This window comes from Bemisia tabaci, chromosome 5 (assembly GCF_918797505.1).
Source record: "Bemisia tabaci chromosome 5, PGI_BMITA_v3".
In the NCBI taxonomy this organism is placed as follows: Eukaryota; Metazoa; Arthropoda; class Insecta; order Hemiptera; family Aleyrodidae; genus Bemisia; species Bemisia tabaci.
Genome location: NC_092797.1, coordinates 10,728,427 through 10,749,557, shown reverse-complemented (window position 1 = coordinate 10,749,557; position 21,131 = coordinate 10,728,427). Strand labels below are relative to the sequence as shown.

General features: G+C 39.3%; 1 protein-coding gene across 1 annotated transcript in view; it reads right to left on the bottom strand.

Moving 5' to 3' along the window:
* LOC109034558 (uncharacterized) overlaps positions 1-21,131 on the bottom strand; it is a 112,518-nt gene that overhangs the window by 63,537 nt on the left and 27,850 nt on the right. Inside the window, exon 2 of the mRNA XM_019047778.2 lies at positions 22-113. Coding sequence (XP_018903323.2) covers positions 22-113 — 92 coding nt within the window. The remainder of the gene's footprint in view (positions 1-21; positions 114-21,131) is intronic.

The window sequence follows — 21,131 nt, the reverse complement described above, 5'->3', positions numbered from 1 at the left end:
ATTGGTTGAATAAACACTTACATGTCTGAATGCAGGTTGAGGAGAAGATCTAGACACCACCATGTTTCTCATTGAGTTAGAGTTGGAGTTTTCATTCTTCAATTTATCTGAAACTAGAAAAGGAGGTTCCTTGTACATTTTTATCTGCTTTATTATTTTGAATATAGCCACATATCGACGGTAAAACACCAAAACCACCTGCGACTATGCATACCCGTCATATTTTATTTTTAAAATTGAACACTGCACAACGACAATTGTTGAAAACTGCTATGATATTTATTCTCTGTGCGAAGAAAATTCTATGAAAACCTCAAGGAATCGTGTTGATTTTTTCATTTGTAAAAGAAAAGAAAAAAAATGGGAGCGGATATTTTTAAACACCGCAAACAAAGTACGTGGTTTGAGAGTTTCATCGTCTATATCCAGCGCAGAACCTTATGCTGCCGTGCTAAGTAAAAACGCCGCATGAGCACTCGAATGTTGCCGAATTTCCTCTCTGAAAATATCTAATTTTGAAAATTGTCATACATTTTTTTCCTTGAAATTTTCAGACTTTTTAGATCAAATTACGAACAAAATCCTCTGAAAAATCGGAGTAGAAATGTTCCCAAATTTTCCTGAAAATTTGTGATTTGTCGAGGGGAATTTGGCAACGCCTGATGGTTCATACGGCGTTCTTGCTTAGCACGGTAGTACACGGAGAAAAAAACTTCGTGCGCGGGACCCGAAGTGTAGGTCGTATGGACCTCTGAAGTTTTCGGATTGAGCATCTGAACACTTTAGGTCTAGCTGTTGCGGTTCGGATCACTTATCTGAAACTTCAGTTCTTACATCTGAAGTACTTCAGATGTGAGAACCGAAGTTTTTTGGATATGAAAACCGAAGTACTTCAGATGTAAGAACTGAAGTTTCAGATGTGTGATCCAAACCTCAGCAGCTGAACCTGAAGTGTTCAGATGCTCAATCTGAAAACTTCAGAGATCCATATGACCTAAACTTCGGATCCCACGCACGAAGTTTTTTTCTCCGTGTGCTATCCCTAGTGGAACTCAGCCTTGTGCAGGTCCGTGCGGCGGAGGGCTAGGTCCGTGCAAGTCCCCGTCACCTCCCGTGAGCCCGTGCAGAGGGAAGCGAAACAAAGGCATAATTTCGGGAATCCCATCCTTCGCAGATGGCTGCACGAGGTGACGGGGACTTGCACGGACCTAGCCTTCCGCCGCACGGACCTGCACAAGGCTGACTTCCACTAGGGATGCATTATATATATATGGTATTCATCGATTACAGTCATTTGATAACAATTCAACAATCACGCGCAGGGAGGATTTTACATCGATGGATCGGACACCCCGGGCCGGACACGAGTGCCCTGACCCGCGCAACATTAATTACTGCGCGCGGGTCCAATTATGAGGTGGGATGCAAATGACAGCTTGTAATGGACCGCAACCGAAATGCACTCCCCGGACGTGGCTGGAAAAATTGATTGGAGCGTGGTGTGCCCACCACTCGAGCGGTTATTAAATGGTGGCTCGGATTAACCGCGCGGCTAATCCTTGCCACTCAACCACAAGTGAAAACCCTCCTCAAAAATTCAACCTTTTCCGTCCGTATCGGCACTTCCAGGATCAGTGGCGCACTGTGGATCGAATCAATCATAGAGGTCGGACATGAAATTTTTTTTCTTAAACTGCATATTTTGATGTTAATTTCGTCACATTTCAAATATTTAGGGGTGCCTCTAGGAGGAAATTTCACAAAAAACCCAATGAAACCACTTTTAGAACTTCAAAACTTTGTATAATCGGAGTTATAAAAGTTTCCAAATATTGTCCGACCTCTCTAATTGATTCGATCTACTGTGTGGCGTAGCGTGCTTTGTAATGTATCGATTGATCCGCCATTTCACTGGAAAAAAAAACACATTGGATCTAGAGTCCAGACTCTTGGAAACATTAACAAGAAAGAATACTCTTGATTCAATCGGATATTTGCTTGAATCAAAACGAAATCCGCTTAAATTAAGAGCCTTGGTTCTTGATTTGAGCTAGATTCTGATTGAATCAGGAGTACTTTTTCTTGTCGATGTTTTTAAGAGTCCGCACTCTAGATCCAATGTGTTTTTTTTCCAGTGTTAAACCCATGAAAAAGGATCTATATAAAGGCTGCTCGCAACGAACACCTTAATAATCGATTCTTCACCACAACCTCAAATGGAGAAATATCGACAGGCGATCATTCACGCTGCGCCACTGGCCAGGATGGATGCACATAGAGGCTAGGATAGGGTGTTTCAAAAACAGCTTTACCCGAAAATCAAAGCTTGATAGTGTGAAAATGGTGCGTGGATTTAATGATCAGTTTGAAGCGCACCAAGAATGGTTCTCATTGTTAGAATGGACGCAAATTAAGATTAGAATTGGACAAGGGGCTACGCGCCCCGTGGCCGCTACGCGGTCCAACCCCCCGAGGGCGCCTCACGGGCCCTCGTAAGTTAATGAAAATAGGGGGGCTCGTCTAAGGGCTACATTTCACTGACGGCCGCAAAAAATATGAATAATCAGCCTGGTAGATCATTAGAACAAAATGTGACAACGATGAATATCTAAACTTCTTGGTAAAATCACAACTTTGTCACGTTGTACAACCTGGGTCTGTTTCTTAAATCTGAATTGTCTCTGTGACGTTGAATGAAAAATTTTTGGTGAGAGCGATTTTCATTAAACGGCTCGGTCCTCGAGAACAAACTGTGCGTGAATTACTTAGTGAGCCAAATCTAGTAAAATTGAATGTAGTTAGTTAGTTAGTTAGTTAGTTAGTTAGTTAGTTATATTATTTATAGACATTCAGCATCCTAGGCTACATGCCAAAATAGGAAAACAAGCCTACATATTTTAAACGAACTTGAACATGAATTCATGAGGGAGCCAGTTAAAGTTGCACCAACAAGGGGAGTAATTCTCGAATTTAAGAGGTGCCACCGATTGAGGCGGTAGAATAGAAAGATGAAATGAGGTCACCGCTGAAAAGGTTCTTCATTGTGCGTTGAATACAGTATCGAGCCTTGGAATGAATTAAAAAGAGAATGAAAAGGCATGGACGGAGGTTTGATAGTAATTACGGCTTTGACTTCTTTGTATCTCCGTCTAGTCATTCAGTCGATGTCACTCGTGCGCAATGTTGAAAAATTCACAGAAAAGCAATGGGATCGCGCTGAATAAATTGAGTTAAAACTCATTATGCTGCTCTCGATGACGAGAAGTCTTAAAAATAATTTGTTTCTCGCGGAAGAGGACATTTGCTGGGAACTCAGCATAATTGGATTTCATTTTGAATCGAGAACTACAATTTCTGTCTCTGTTTAGAAACAATGTATACGTCGCAGGCAAATAGTGAAATCAGGCATTTTGTCAAATGCCCAGGCAGATAGTTATATTTTGACGGTCTACAAAATTTTGTGAATTTATGGCGAAGAGCTCACGAGTTTTCGATATTTTTTGGAAAAATAACTCATCAAACCTACGAACTCTTTTTGTCTCTTTCTCTCCAATTCCTTCTCATATTTTTAAATGTTGGAATTCTAAAAATTCTGTATTTTATGACATGCTGAAAATTTCGAGATGAGTGTCGTTCAGGAACCGAAAATTGATTAAAATACTTTTGTGTGATGCTCATTTTTACCAACATGTTTTTCTGACAGGAGGAACTAATTATTTTGTCTAAAATGAGGAAAAGAATCAGAATTTCAATCTCAGTTAGAATATTCGACTATTTGCCTAGGCATTTGACGAAATGCCTGATTTTACTGTTTGCATGCGACATATAGTTCTGTTTTCCGATGCAGATAAGTGTTCTTAATTGGACGGATTTGACCAAAATCAGCTTAACTTCTACCACGTTGCGTAATTTGTCCTTGCGGTATATTTTCTCGACGGAAAGCTAAACAACAAAACGATTTGAATATTTCAGTGCATTTTCCTCTCGATTTTAAAAGATAATTTCAAAAAATGTAAATGTCAGGATATTTCTTTGTTCTCTGTTACAGGAATTATACACGAGCACAGATTAGGCAACGTTGTATGTAATTAGGCTTCTGGTCAGTGGCGTGGCGTGCTTTGCGATTTATCGATGGATCTGTCATTCAAACCCATGGAAAAGGATCGATTAACAGGGTGTTCGCAGCGAACACCTTAATAATCGATTCTTTATCTTAGCTTCAAATGGAGAAATATCGACAATCGATCATTTACGCCACGCTACTGCTTCTGGTTCCAAATATAAGAGGTAATCGGTGGGTATCGACCACGAGGAAAGCCGGTAATTTAATCGACTTTTTCCCAATAAAAAAAATAAATGATTCTGGCGAATTCGCCGACGGAATTTTTCATTAATATCCATCGCACGACTTTTGGAATGAGTATATATTGATTTTTGATGTTTGGAACCTTTTGCCATACTACATTTTTCAATAAAAACGCTAATTAACTTAATTTTTTGGAAAACGTGAGTTTTCTTCGTTGTTTTAAAATACTCCGCTAAAATACAAATGAATATGAAGTTCCCTCGTTTCCTTCATCAAAAGCAAGGTTTTCCTCTTTTTCTAAAATTTTACAAAAATAAAACCCTGTAATATTATTTTACAAAACAGAAGTATGATTCAACAAACTTACTTTTGGGAGTTTTGAAAACTTTAAAATTCAGGTAAAATTTTTGAAACACCCCAAGCTATACATGCGGTATCCAAATTCAGCCAGGGGCATTCTACTATTCCGAGCTGAGGAAAAACCACAGAGATTAATGTTGGGATGTTACTAGATTATTCTCGAGAATATTTAATTTCACGAAAAGTTAAGTATAGTTTTAATTGAAATGATAAGACCTTCAAAATTAAACGTCGTATGAAATTATTTGGAAAATTGGATGAAAAATATTCACGAATTGCCCTGAAAGTTCTCATTTCATCACAGAAAATTTTGTGACTACCGTTTCATACGGCGTTCTGCCGTAACACGACCTTATGCTAGCGTGATAAATCCGTATCAATCTTCGAACTGTGCCAAATTTCCCAAACTAAAAATCAATTTTGAAGGACATTCATGTACATTTTCCTTAAAATTTTCAGATATTTTCGGTTAAATTGCAAAAAAAGTCGTCTGAAAAATTGAAAAAAAAAAAAAATATTCCGAACTTTCCCAACGAATTCGTATTTTATCCAGAAAATTTGGTAACACCGACGGTTCATACGGTGTTCTTCCATATCGCGGCCCCTATTCTGCCGTGCTGAGCAAGAACGCCGTAAATCCATCAACATTTTCCTGCGTTTTTGGGGAGCTTAAAACTTTATAATATAAAATTACGTATTATATAATTTTACGTATGTACCTCAAATTTTCAGGTTAAGTTCTTGAAAGTATTTGAGAGAGAATTCTGTGAAAACAGTGTCCCCAAGTACACAAGTTTATCTGCTATGAAATATTGTTTCCAAAAAATTTAATATGACGTTTACGCCGTTTTTGCGTTGCAAGGCAGTATTGAGCCCTTTCCTAAACTGTTCCGCGAATGTATGAACTTGTCGACTGTGCGTGAGCGGTTTCGGTCGAGAAACCTCATTTCACAAACGCGTCGAGTGCTCATTTTTTGAGCCATTAAACCAAAAGGGCCCTAATTCGTGGCTACCATGTATTCGTCTATCTCTGAATTACTGCTCGAGAAGTAAAGCTTTCACCCCGTGGTCGCGTTTCCCACGACTGTTCCGGCCAGTCTGAAAGTTTCGAGCTTTAGAAAAGCCTTTAACGTTCTTAGAACGGAATAAACCCGCGACCTGTGATCTAATGACGTATAAAGGTCAATCATTCCACCAACAGCAACAGCGCATAGCGAGCAGGAAACAAACCACCCGGTTGCCACCCCGAATGATGAAACACGTGTTTTTAAAGTGATTCTAATTGAACTTATACGGGGTGCTCTTAGCTTAACACGAAAAGAATCAGAGAAGTATGTTTTAGTAAAATAGGCCGGTTGCAAACTTTTGCTAGAGCAAAAATAAGAGTTATTTCTATCAGTAAATGCCTCAAAAATTACGCTTAGCGCATTGGCAAAGTTTGAAATGCACTCCTAACTTCACAATCTGCGTAAGAAATTTGCGTTTTTTTAAAGCTTCCCGCTTCAAAAAGGATACCACAGTAAAGGTGAACATTTCGTTAGAGGAGTTGTTCCATACAATCCCTACTCAACATGGTCGACGCTTCCGCGCGCAAGTATGATGAGAGCACAAGGTCAATCAAGGCGGATTAACGCGAGAAAAATGTGAATGTAAACACGCCGATTGTTATCAGGTGGTTAGATTCATCGTCCCGTCACATGTGTTTTGGCGGATTGGCGTCGGCTGTGTTAAATATTGCGTAGTATCCTTGTGAGCAGGGATTGGATGGAATGACTCCTCTAACGAAATGTTCACCTGTGCCGTGGTATCGTTTTTGAAGCGGGAAGCTCGAAAAAACGCAAATTTCTTACGCAAATTGTGAAGTAAGGAGTGCATTCCAGACTTTGTCGATGCGCTCATCGTTTTTTATTTTTTTTTTTTTTGAGACACTTTCTATGAGTCACAACTCTTATATTAGCTCCAGCGAAAGTTTGAAACAGGCAGATTAGGAAAATATTTTGCCAAATTACATCCATCCTCAAAGAGGCTCAAGTGCCTATTCAATTTATCTCATCTTTTTTCGTTCGAATCGCAGGTAAATTTCTGAAACAACCTCAATCCAATTTTAAATTGCAATCTGCTCTAACATTCAATTTTCTGACCTAAGATTTAGAAACGGATCGATTTTCACTATCAGTATTTTCCTCGAATTCTCATTTAAGGGGCTTGGAAGACAAGGCGCATAAGTGCATTTTTTGCACAAATTAAGAAATTAATGGTTTCAAGTAGAGCTAGTCTTAATGCACATTCTGTGAAAAATTCGCTCCCGAATTCAAATTTTTAAGCATCAAAAAGTCAGTTCGAACTTTCTTTCCGCCATATACGGATCCCTGTAATTTCGAAACTTCAAACACGTATTTCTCGAAATAGCCAAAACAGCACTTATGCACCTTTTTCTTTAAGCCTCTCATTTCTAGAAATGAGAACAAAACTCCAGAACAAAAGCCCTATTTACAATAACCCAAACTAACTTAAAAACCGTAATATTAGCTATAATTATTTCAATGACTGTGTTTATTTCATTCAATAGATTAAATTAAAAGAAAGCATAATAGTGAAGATTAGGATAATTTTAAAATGTTAAAACAGTCTAACTCTTAATTAAAAATTATTTAGTTTGATATAAAACGCTATATTTTCGATATAGAAATAAAATAAAATCTGATAATTGTTAAATGAAAACTTTATACGATACAGCTTCTAACTAAAAAACACATTGGATCTAGAGTCCAGACTCTTGAAAACATTGACAAGAAAAATTACTCTTGATTCAATCAGATTTAAGCTTAAATCAAAAGGAAATCCGCTCAAATTAAGAGGCTTGATTCTTGATTTAAGCTTAAATCTGATTAAATCAAGAGTATTTTTTCTTGTCGATGTTTTTAAGAGTCTGGACTCTAGATCCAATGAGTTTTTTCCAGTGAGAAGTTACCCAGTTAACTTAAGTTTTAGACTAAATATAATAAAATCTGATGAACAATTTTTTTTTTTTTTTTGAGAATGACCGGTTCATTAAGGCTGAATCCGTTTATATCCTTCAAATTTCCGTATGATAAAGCCGGGACGCCCTGTGTAAAATACATTTCCGGTTAGGATGGCAACCCTGGCAGCAAACGACGCCTAATCGGATTGGAGGCTTAGGGCGAGATCCAACCCATCGCCGTTGCCCCGTTAAAGTATACAACTCTTATTGACTTTGATTCACGATCAGTCGTGTTATCAATTGCAAGCTCACTGCACCCAGATTTCCACCCGCTCCGCCATTCCCACAGTATAAAGGAACAGGTGTTCGTATTCCACGAGCCTGTCATAAATTTTCTCGCTTCGTCTTCGCGCAGGGATCAGCTTTGATGGGAATTCAAGACTTCCGGCGTGGGTAGAGGCTATGAGTTCGGTGGAGGTGCTGGATTTTTTACAGTTGAAGGGCAAATCATTCACGGAAAAAATTAAATTGCTGATTTAACAATTGAATTGCTAAAAAAAAGTGACTGGAATGTTTCAATGTAGATTTTACAACCAAAAAATGCTACTTTAACCACCCCTGTGGTTAAATTAGCTTGCAATAGTGGTTAAAGTAGCATTTTTTCGTTGTAAAATCTAAGTTGAAACATTGCGTCACTTTTTTTTAGCAATTGAATCGTTAAATCAGCAATTGAATTTTTTCCTTGTTGCAGAAGTAATACTCCTGGTAAGGGTGAAAGTCATTAATGATCCGGACTGGATTTTGCAATTCGCAACTAGAATTTCTAGCCCACTTGGACATTGTGATGATTATCACGATAACACCAATTAAATTTTGTGTAGGAGGTCATGTAAAACACAACACCACGGTGTTATCAGATCAATTTTATTTGGAGAGCCGAAGCTTTTCGATCCTTTTTGCAATGAGAGAGGTACTATATTTAGCTTCAAAAAATATAAAGCGAGATGAAGAATTTTAGCAAAGTATGAAAAAATCTAAAATCATGGTCAAAAACTGGAAAACACTATATTAGTACTATATTTAGCTTCAAAAAATATAAAGCGAGATGAAGAATTTTAGCAAAGTATGAAAAAATCTAAAATCATGGTCAAAAACTGGAAAATAGAGCGAGAGGGAAGCGATCTCTATCAGTCAAATGATAATAGGTGATAATGATCGCAAGAATAGACAAGCAGTGAACTCCAACACAATGTGTTGATAAGGCGCGTCATTAACTCGCACATATCAACCCCTTTAGTTTTCATTTACAGAGATTTCAAAAAAGGCAAGCAGCACAACAGGAGAATTCACGATCCAACACTGCAAGGTCAACGACGCACCTTGACGAGACCGTGTATTGTGAATCTAGAAAGCTATTCGAACAAATTTAAGTTTTTTGATCCGCCTCAAGCAAAATCTTATCAGATTCTTGAGGAAAAGTGCTACGGAAAAATTTAAGCGAAGAAAGGAAAAATTCTGTCGAATTCCTAGAAGATAAAGTCGATTTAAAGGTATTTTGGGGCTAAAATACCCAAATCACCGGTATTATAAATCCCGTTATATTATTGAAAAGAAATTGACTCGATATAAATGCAATTGTATTAAATATGTCTTGATTTTGTTATTTTAAACGTCTTTTCATGCAAAGAAGCTCAACCATGTCCATGCTTTATTCATTCATGAATTGAAAGTAAGCAATCCACATCCCGAAAATCTACCGATTTGCCGTAAAAAATCGCAGAAACTTGATATACCAGGTCGATGTACCCACTCTTTGAATTTACCAATCAATTTAGTGAGTGCACGTAGGTATGTGAAAGTCAAAATGCTATAGTCATTTTGGGTGCATTCATTTTTCATGAAACAATTGTAAGTAATTTCAATCCCGAAAAACCATAAATTTTCCGTATAAAATCGAAAAAATCAAAATATGTCGACTCCCTGACGTGAAAATTGAATTCTACGTGTGAAAATACTTATGTATCGATATGCTGAACAGAATGCCCGCCTCTCCTCGTAATGTACAAACCGTTCCTATACTCATCTTAAAATTGTTCTCAGAGCTTTGTGTTATTATCAGCTTCCATTTAAACCCCGGTTTGATGGCCGAATCGGCTGCCCAAAAAGCAAGCCATTTTTGAAGGGCTCTATGAGAAATTCGTGATATTATCAGCTCTCAGGAAATCACCTCATGGGTAAAATTGCTGATATAAATCGAGTGCTTAAAATAATCGTATTCAAGAAACTAAGGCATTAAACTATGGAGTCAATTTCGTTTTAATAATATAACGGGATTTACTTGTCTTCAGGTCAAAACTCATACAAGGAAGCCCCTTGCAAGAGGCTAATTTTTTGTAATTTCACTCAATTTTTTCTCCTTTTTATAATTGAATTGCTTGTCACATTCTGAGGTCAATCATATTAAATTGTAATTTATACATTCCCTCCCCCCCCCTTCATTTTATTTTTTGTTTGGAGAAGTTTTGTTGATTTCTTCGGATTTCGAATACTGTAACTTCTCTTCTATTTGGCCGATTTTTATGAATGAGACCTCTTTTAATTCGTGTTTTAACGGAGAGTAAGGAAAAAATTGCTAAAAACTCGCGAAACAATTTTTTTTGAAAATTGGACGAATCCTAGCGTGACGGTGAAATGGTTAATGAAGCGTAAGTAATTGGGCGAGGGGCTGAGGATCCCGGCATCGCTTGGCAACCGTCATAGCTATTGTTCGTCGAGACGCCGACGCAGTGAGCAGGAGCGTGGGAAAGAGAGGGGTAAGTGGATTCCTGTATGAGCCACGTTTAGCTAATGGTCTAATGAGTCTCGAGGCTCATCACAGATTGCACTTACACAGATTGCACTATCAGAGCACGGGTACCAACTTTTGGAAATTATAACCGAGGTTACAGATCTGTCAAAGCAACGTTTTGAACAAAACGGAGGAGTTAAATTCTCATTTCGAGAGTGCCGACCTGCTCAGCCATCCTCGAATCAATTCGCTTGATTCTGCTTATATATGCATATTTTAAATCAGCGCGTCGCATTCTTAGGCTTTTTTTGAAAAAACCAAGTAACGTAGACTCTTGGTATTCACTGCACATAAACTAATGAGCCCCAGAATGAGAAACAACTTTAAATCATAATTATTGATGGATAAATAAACTTTTTACACGCTTTGGAAAATCTCAGAAGTTCGCGGTAGTCACTTTTCGGTAAGGAACTAAGGGACTCGGTTATTGTATCGAGCAGGGTTCGAAACGATCGCAAAGGCGGTATACTACGTATACGCGCCAAAAAGCCCCAGCTATCCAAATATAATTGATCTTATAACACCTTCGCGTTGTGTTTTGCATGACTTTTTACACAAAATATCTAGTCCAGTTCAGAAACAACGTAAGTACCATTAATTTCCCTACGCACATACGTATTCTTAAGGTTGAGCAATAAATTGTAACTCCTAATTGTAAAATGCAGTCAGTCTGTAGAGGTACGGAAAGATCTTCTATTATCACCACAACATTGTCGCTGACTCGTAATATGGTCCGTCCTTATTTCCTTACCGCTCGTTGGAGCTCAGTGGACTTGGAAAAAAAAAAAACAACTGCCCTCGGGAGGATTCCCTGCTTAGATAGGTAGAACTGGCAACAGTGATGAGTCAACGGGGAAGTTTTTTTCTCACGCATTGATTATCACTTGTAAATGTCTAGATCAGAGAGCTTTTGTGAGCTTTAGTTACGGACGCGATGTATGTCAATCCGTCCTCGACCAGTTTCGAAAGCTCGCGTTTCGTTTTTTTCAGATTTGTCGATGGATTAGTTTCCACCCAGCGTTGCCGCTCGGTACCTTTAACATTTTGGCGTGAGACACAATGTATAATCGGCGGGTTTTCACATGAAAGCCGGCGACATTGTTATCATGATATATGGGCAGTTCAGTTTTCCGGTTTATCAGATTTCATGCGCCGCACTTGAAAAAGTGTGCGTGTGTGCTGTGTGGATGTGCGTCGAATAAAGCAGCTGAATAAACAGAGTGCGGTTTTCATAATTATTCATACCTATCGGTAAACACCGGAACTCAAAGCATTCCTCGAATAATAAACTCTCCTGTTTCGGATGGATTCAATATTTGTAGGTCAAACAAAGTCTATGGAATTATTTTTGTGCGTGCAACCTCAAACCGCTATCAAGCACTTACAATACATGATTTTAATTCAAAAAGCGACATCTGGTAGGGCCCACATTCTAACTTCCAGTTTTAAAATAACAGAAAAGCATGGAGATGAATTAAAAAGTAATTGGTACTCATTGAATAAATATAACAAATTAATTATGCATAAATGGAAGGAGAGAATAATTCCGAAATGTGTATAATTCGTATGGTTTCGCAGTAAAGAACTTAATAAATGAGCATTTTACGGGGAGGAGTTTCAATAACGAGTCAGTTAAGGGGTCAGTAACCGATAACTTAGTAGCAAAAATCGAAAATTACCCAATTTTTTTAAAGAAAAAATGATATGGCTTCTTCATAAACAGTTTGCAAAATGTTCGTGCATTTTATTTAAATTTGGCAACCTGTTGAACATTTGACCAATCACTCATTTCCTATCAGTTTCCACCTGTTTTCCCTTTGAGATGCCGTCTAGCTAAGAGACTGTTCTTCGCAGCTCCTGAGGAAAATAAGGCAAATAATAAAACGAGAGCGAATATTATGCTTTTTAGGGTTTACACTGAAAAGAATATCTATATCACAGTCAAACGTAGTTTCGACTTTAGGGAAGCAGAAGACCTAGGTTTGACTACATGCATTAGACTCTCTTTTCCGGTCAAACCTAGGTCTGACCACCGACCCATTTTAGCCTTAAGCCACCAGTTAGCCATTTAGTCCAACCTAGGCTTAAGAGGAAGACCTCGGTCAAACGTAGGTTCTGACTAGTTGACTATAGGTTTAATTCTTAGATGCTCCAGCCGGGCCAAATTGACCCAAGGTATGTGAAATTCACGCACCCCACGGCTTGTACAGGGGCAGAATGGACGAGCTTCAGCAATAATTCTAAAGATATAACCTAAAATGAATGAGACATTTGATTGAAAGAAAAATCCAAGTGTCAACTTTACTCCTAAATTTGAGCAAAACCTCATTAGCAGAAACAAACGGAGCAATAGACCACTAGACAAGGTACGAATTTAAGCGATCTGATACATGATTCTTAACCAGAATTTCACGTAGAAAACGATTCACACAATGAAAATTGCTGAAACCAATTTCTAACGAAGATATTAACGTTTTTATTTCACATTGGTTTAGCAATCCTGCGGACCCCAGCTGGTAGCCCCTGCCTCAAAGGGGGTGGGTAGACAGGGCTCTTAGCTGTGGTGAAAGCAACCTGTCTAGGAGAGGTAACTCCGAAATCAAACTCTGGCCCTCCAGGTTGGGGGTTGGGGCATCGGGCTGACTCCCCGATCCTCGGAAAAAATACACAATGTCAAAAAACCTAACCAAACTGCCTCGGTAACCATGGAAAAAAAACGGACTCTTCGACTCAAACTAAGGAAAAGGACACTGAATTTTGGAACTTGGAATGTCCAAGGGATATCGACGAAATTGACGGAGGTTGTGTCGGAGATAAAGAATCACGGGGTGGACGTATCAGTACTAACAGAAACCAAGAAAAAAGGCCACGGATCTGAAAGTTTAGGAGATTACGACATGTTTTTCAGTGGAGTAAGTAAGGAACAACGGGCTCAGCAGGGTGTTGCAATTCTCATACGGAAAACCTTGCGGAAGTACATTAACAACTGGGAAGCAGTGAGTCCGCGCATAATCAAGATGAATCTCACGGTGTACGGGCACAGAATTGCACTACTTGGAGTGTACGGGGTGAATGACGATGCTCCTGTGGGGCTAAAAGACCAATTCTTTGAACAACTAAATGATGAAATCGAGCAAATTGGAACTACGAGGGAAGTGCTAATCATGGGAGACCTTAATGGAAGAACAGGTAGTAGGAGGGGTTGCAAGGTGGTTGGACCATATGGAGAGGAAGTTGTGAATGATAGCGGTATCCGAATCATCGATAGCTGTGATCAAAATGATCTAAAAATTTTAAACGGATTCTACCAGCGTCGCGACATTCACAAATACACCTGGGTGCAGCCAACGCGAGGTTTGAGGTCCATTATTGACTACGTGATTGTGAGGCAAAAATCCAAGATGAAGGTTCAGCATGTGAGAGTGTGCAGAGGTCTCTCATGTGGCAGCGACCACTATTTTCTCGAAGCAAGAATAGCTTTCCCGGTGAAGGACGGCCAGCGAGTCGAGCCTGTACAACAAGATCAGCAGCAAGAGAGGGTTGTCCTTCATCGGAAGAAGTATAATATCGATAGTCTCCACCATGATAGCGTGAAACGTCTGTACAGGCAAAGGCTGGATGAAATGTTGGTGGAGAGGTCTTTTAGCAGCACTGAGGAGCATTATCAATTCATTAAGGATTGTATTCACTCTGCGGCCAGTGAGGCCTTAGGAGTTTGTGAAGAAGATAACTCGAGGCGTAAGCCATACTGGTGGGACGCGGATGTGGAACGGGAGATCCAAGATAAGCGAAACAAGTACCATTCTTTTCTGTCCTCTAAGAGGGATGAAGACAAGGTTGTTTACAAGCAGGCTCAGGCTCGGGTGAGGAGTCTAATCACAAGGAAGAAAAACGAGGCTTGGGAGCAGAATTGCTCCAAAATTAACACCTACCTCGGGGGCAGAAAGAGTGCAGAAAGTTGGAAATTATTAAAAGGCCTACGAAGGGATATGAAGCGTGATATTTTATCTCCGATATCGATCCGCCAGTTGGAGGAACATTTTAAACAATTATTGACCGAAAGGCGACCAGAGTTTCAGGGAGGCACGCAGATAAACACCGATGAGGCATCCACTGTATCAGTCCAGCTCTTTGATGTGGTTAAAGCCGTCAGGGAGTTGAAGAATGTGAAAGCTTATGGACCCGGAGATATTCCCTCAGAATTAATTAAATGTGGGTCCAACAGGCTGTTCCATTGCTTAAGGGACTTAATGGATAAATGTGCGAAGGGTGATGAAGTCCCGAAGGAGTGGAAAGAATGTTGGATTACAGCTACCCACAAAAAAGGGAAAAAGGACGATCTCGATAATTATCGTGGATTGTCGGTGACCGGGACGATCAGCAAAATTTATGGTAAGATATTGAAAGCTAAAATCGAAGAAGAATGGATTCATCATGAGGCAGAAGAGCAAGCGGGTTTCAGGGCTGGCAGATCAACCGTCGACCATCTATTTTGCATCACCCAGGTTATTGAGAAGAAGATGGCGGTTGGTCAAGAATTGCATTTGGTGTTCGTGGATTTGCGAAAAGCCTATGATAGCGTGCCTTTAGTGAAACTCTGGGAGGCCTTGGAAAAATCTGATTTTACTCGTGGACTAATTAATGCAATTAAGCTTTTTTATCAAGGGACTTTCGCAAGAATTAAATGTAAAGGGGGCTTGTCGGGGGGTTTTTATGTAACAAAGGGACTAAAGCAAGGGTGTTGCCTCTCCCCCACCTTGTTTAAAATATACTTAGAACATGTACTGCGTGAATGGAAGAAAAAATGTTCCGGAATGGGTGTCCCTCTAAATAATGAAGAAACTCTTTACACGTTATGCTTTGCTGATGACCAAGTACTTATCGCCCAAGATCAAGATGATGCTGAGTACATGACTCGAAAGTTGGTGGCTGAGTATCGGAAATGGGGCCTCGAGGTGAATGTCAGCAAAACCGAGAAGTTGACCGTTGGCGGGAATCAGCAAAGTATAGAATTAGAGGATGGGCGGCAAATTGGAAGCTGCGATATTTACAAATATTTAGGAGTGTTTTTAACCCAGGATGGAAGATTGGACCAGGCCATCAAGAAGAGGAATATGCTGGGTAGGAGGGCAATCGCTATGTTAAATGGAGTCCTTTGGGACCAAAGGATCTCCAAAGAGAACAAAAGGAGGATTTACAACGCGATTGTCAAGAGCATAGTAACCTACGGGTGTGAAGTATGGCCGATGAAACAGCGGACCCGGGAGGTTTTAGAGGCAACAGAGATGGACTTCTGGCGTAGATCCGCTGGTATTTCCAGAAAGGATCGCGTCAGGAATGAGACGGTACGGGATATCATGGATGCCAAGCAGACCATCGTGCATGACATTATGACGAAACAACTCATCTGGTATGGTCATGTCCAGAGAATGGCAGGAGACAGGTTGCCGAAGAAGGTCCTTGACTGGGTTCCTCCTGGGAGAAGACGCAGAGGGCGCCCAATGAAAGGTTGGAGGGACGGGATTGAAGCAGAAATGTTGAGGTGCTCAATCCCCCAAGATTTGTGGTTTGAAAGAGAGCAGTGGAGGTTAGGAGTCGTAGAGCGCGAGGGAGTGCTGTAAAGCGACTTGTATGTATGTATGTATGTATTTCACATCTTTTACGAGGAATTTGAACTGTCCGCTGACAAGAAACTCAAAGCTCTACGTGAGTCAAATCGCGCACTACAACGGTTTCAGCAAGCTTCTCAATCGAGCAATGTTAATTTCCCACCATGTGTTGTTCAAACTATTAGCAATTTGCTATAACTGAGCCAAAGCGTCAAGATTGAGGTTGCCAGATTTTTATTTTGCAGAGACTGTCATGATAACGTTTAGCGCGCGATGTGAATCACGTAGAGTATTGAGTTTTCATGAGCGGGTGGTTTGAATTCACGCATCAAGAATCATTAAATATCTTCGTAAGGAGTTAATTTCGGTAAATTTCGTTGTGCGCATCGTGTTTTACGTGACATTTTAGTGAAAAAACATGTATCAAAATGCTAAAATTCGTACCTTATCTAGTATGGTCCATTGCAAATTCACGCCTCGCGCCATCGCGCCTTCAATTTTCAAGATGCAACACGGACATCCATCAAGCACGAATAGTTGTATCTCTGCGCCGTCGTCAACGCGCGTCCTCTTCCTTGCAGTATTGCCATATTGTGTTGGTTCCGTTTGTCCATTTGTAGGAGTGCTTCAAGGACTACGTGAGTAAAACTGCCGAAGATAGGAGCGACGTACTCGTATAGTCGAGCCTCATTTTTTGTCTTTACTCCCGAAAAAAAAAGCTTTGCTCCTCTAAGAGTTAACTTAAGTATCGGGTATGACCATGACATCGAAAAATCCCTAGTGCTTCATTAGTTATAGGACATTTCGTCAATGATTTTTTGTCCGCGCACCTGTTTTTTCCAGTTGTTTACGTCTTCGCGTTTTTTCGGAAGGGAAGTTTTGGTCCACTTACCACTTGAGACCCGAAATTAATTGGTCCACAAATAAATACAAACGACAATTGCGTACAGCGTTTTTTGATGAACATGTTTAATGTATTGGAAGAATGAGGATTTGCTTGTTTGTTTGCTCCAACGGAGAAAAATATATAATTGAGATTTTTGGTAAACATGAGGGAGCGTCATTTCCATGAGAGAAAATTCCTTAAAACTCTCTACACCTCTTTGGTGCAACAGGACTAATTATTTTTCAAGAAAATCCCATTTTTTTTATACCTGAACTGGAAAACCTTTTGATTTGCCTCAGTTAAAGGATCTCATATTTTTCCTGTGCATGATAACTTCGCTTCGGCACTGGTTTGCCGCAGCGCTTCAAGCTACTATTTCGCCACGGGAGGTGTTGCACAGAATCATATGAGATCGAAGGCACCCCAACGTATCATGATTGATTGCATCTTTCAAAAGCACGAAGTTCCCTCGCAAATTAAATCGAGTGACGACAACAAAAAGAGAGCGGTAGTCAAAAAACCCAACGTCCTTGTGTCTATATTTAATAACGTTTAGTATGATTTTTAACTTCATTAGAGGAACAAGTGTCCTAATTTTAGGAAAAATATCCTCAAATTTACCGCCGAAAAGATTTCCTTATGAGTTAACAAAGAAAATAATGTTTTCTTAAAGAAGAAAAGATGATTTTATGAAGAAGAAAGTCACTTACATCAAGCAAAACACCGCTTTTGTTCACCTACTTTATTCTTGATTCAAAATAAACTCTTCTTGACAGCATACTTAAGAATGTTCCTTTATCTCTCTTTTCTCGACTCATTTTGCAAGGAAAGTTATGTACTCTTAAAGGATGCCTGTCATTCTTATTTTTGGTATGTTGAAGTGTCTTCAATTTCGTATAATACTGTAAAACACCTCTATTGTAAAAAAGTGAAGCGCCCTGGCACGTGGCACGCTGCGGTGCGGCCAGCCAGTCAGGACGGAACGCGCGATTGGCGCCTACAAACCTAAGGGATACCTTGAGCATTGCGCAATGCGTGAAGTATCTGCTTAGGTTTGTAGGCGCCAGTGGCGTTTCGTGCTGGCAGCACGTCGCATCACTCCGCTTTATGCTAGGGCCTATTTCGCGGAGTCAGCGTTTTTCAACTCATGATTTTTATATGTTTGCACACTCTGCATGGGTTACTTTAATTTAAATTGATAAAAAATATACACGGAGAAAAATGATTGATGAGGATGACAATGTCAAACATGGTTGTACGGCTTATGATGCGTGTAAATAAAAAAGCTGTTATCGCAGTAAGGCTGCAATATGAGAGACACACAGCCAAAAGTCATTACTACAATGTCCAATTTGTTGACAAAAAGAACGTTGCATCAACAGGAGAAATGCCGATCGTCACAATGTGGCATTGTTATTCTCACGCACAGTTTGAATGTCCCGCGCTATCTTCATTTCAACAATGCCAGCTCTGTTGCCGCGCACGATGCTTTTGATCGAATTCACTTTTTAAGGAGTGTGATTGCAATCATGTAAGATATTCATACCGCAGCAAAGTGATGTTTGTTTCTCTGACATAACAACACTGAATTTCCTACATACGATGTGATCATTTCTATATAACCTCTTGTTAACTGAACATCATGACAGTCAAATTTAAGAGTTTAATGAAATTCACATTAAAGAGTGGAATTCACACAGCGTATACAATTTTTTGTAAGTACTGCAGTCAGTATGCCAAGTTATTTATGGTGTACCTCTTGTAAAATTGTCAGCTTTCATAGGGCGGGGTAGAAAGAGGGAGAGAGAGATAAGCTAAAGAGAAAACCCAAGGATTGGATTTTTTGTCCCTCCTCGCAGAAATTTTGCTCTTCTATCAGTGTAAGCACTCATTTTGTCATGGGGGATGAAATGTTTTCTTAGCAGTTGAGTGAAGGTAGGAATTTAAGTCCCATTTTGTCAATTGCCCTGGTTGGGCTTGCAAATGTGTCATAGACCTAATAAAAGAAAGGAAAATTATTTAGTAAGGTAAAAAAAAATCAAAAAATAAAACAAAACAAAAATAAACTGAAAGATAAGCTGATGACAAAATAAAAAAATAAATATAACAGCAAAATAAAATAATAAATTAAACTTTTAAAAAAATAAATAAAAGAATGAAAAAGACAAAAAATAAAAAAAAAACAAGAGAATTACAATTAAACAATCGAAATAAATAAAATAATGAAATAAAACCAAAAATAAAATAATATAATTAATTTTAAAATTAAATGATAATAGATTAGAAACATTAAAACCACAAATAGAAATAAATAAGTACGATAGTAAAATGCTGTTGGTGAAAACTGTCCAAAAATTGCGTTCAACTTAACGATCCGTTCAAACAGACGCTATACACAGGTTTTTCATCCCACCGAAACAGGTTCCTTCGTTGATCAGTCGGTAAATGGTTAGGCTAGTGTTAGGTAGGTCGCAAGTTCGGTCCCCGGTTAAGGCAGGAAAATTTCTATCAACAAAATGCCAAAGGAAAGCATCCGCACGTTTCGTATATTTAATTTTTTACGATTTTGGTAGTTGTTCTCGCGAGTAATCATTTTAAAGGGCTCTTTTGCATGTTTCGCCACTCATACTCCCGGGATACAGCCACAGAGAGCGAAAAACACAAACATGCCGCATTGTGGGCCACGCAGCAAGCGCACGGTGCGCTTCACCACAGCGGGGCCATGCATTCAACAATGCTACAAAGTTACCTCCATAACTTAACACGCACCTTCGAAATTACAATGCTGACATTGTGCGGTACGACGTGGGCAATGTTGGGCCTGTGGGTGACAATGTAACATTGTTGAACGGAGCGGAATCACTGTCGTCAGCATCATTCATTTCTCTCCGTGTATATATGAAAGAAAAATTTAATGTGCGTTCTGTAAATATTAAGGTGTTTCCTTGTCGTATTTAATGATTTTCAAAGCACATTAATTTTTTCTTTTATATTTTGTGCTTTTACTGTGCTGCAGCGTGGTGTGAGCGCAACCAAACGCTCGAAATAGGACGTATTTGACTCTGAAAGATCGATGTACAAATGGGCTAAAACCGAAGATGGCGTGCTTCTCGGTTTTTCCCCTCTTTTATTCATTTTTGCATAGTTTCTTTCGACACAACTACTGCTCATTGGCTTTAATATCGATGCATCATAGCTATGGGACGGCTATGAGAGCAATCAGAGCACAGAAATAAAACTAAACCTTTATTTATTTTGCAAAAATGACATACATATTCTTTTCTTTTATTAGGATTAACTGATTCCAAAGACTAACATTTTAAAACTGGCTCAATCTCGAAGATTTCGCCTTAGTGGGAAGGCCAGAATGTTAACTCCGGGCCAAAGGCGGATCTCTCCGGCTATGAAGCAATCATCAGAGCACAGAAATATTCATAACTGCACGGTCACAAATCTCATGTAAAAACGCTTAATTTCTGTCATGGGTTAATTGCAAATCAAGGATTATCGGAGCCATGTGGCATGCGATTGTCGGGGTTCGAGTAGCGTAAATTACTAATTGAGCAGTCATCGATCGACCTTCGAATATTTTCACGAGTCAAAGCCAAGGCGCCTCTTGTCAGTTGGACGTGTTCATGCTGAAAGGAACTATGTGTATAGGGTTTTCGTGAGACATGGTTCCTTTTAGCATAAATACGTTCAGTTTATCTCGATGTTGAGCCAAGCACTGAAAAACGATTGATGGGTCAAATCCAGTCGGAAGCACGGGTGCCGTTACCTCTTTTAAAATCAAAATATTCATGCGCAATTCGGAAAAATCGATTGTTTGGACAAATACTCCTACTATATAACGCATACACTTCAGAGGCAGAGGCTTAAAAGTTTGACTCATATGCTCTAAGCTATTAAAAACTAAAAGTAAAACCACCTTTTTCCACAACCGAACGCAATTTTGAGTTTAAATTTTCTGAAAAATTTAACTGATTTAAGTCTATAGAATTGCCATTATATGTAGAAAATAGCAAAATTGGCCGTATTTCTGCCAAATGGAATTATGTGCATTATGACGTGAGCCCTGTTATGAATATATTCTTATGGGCCTCAGTGTTCTTGTCCTAATGCGCATAGTCCCGTTTGGCAGAAATACGTCCAGTTGTTAT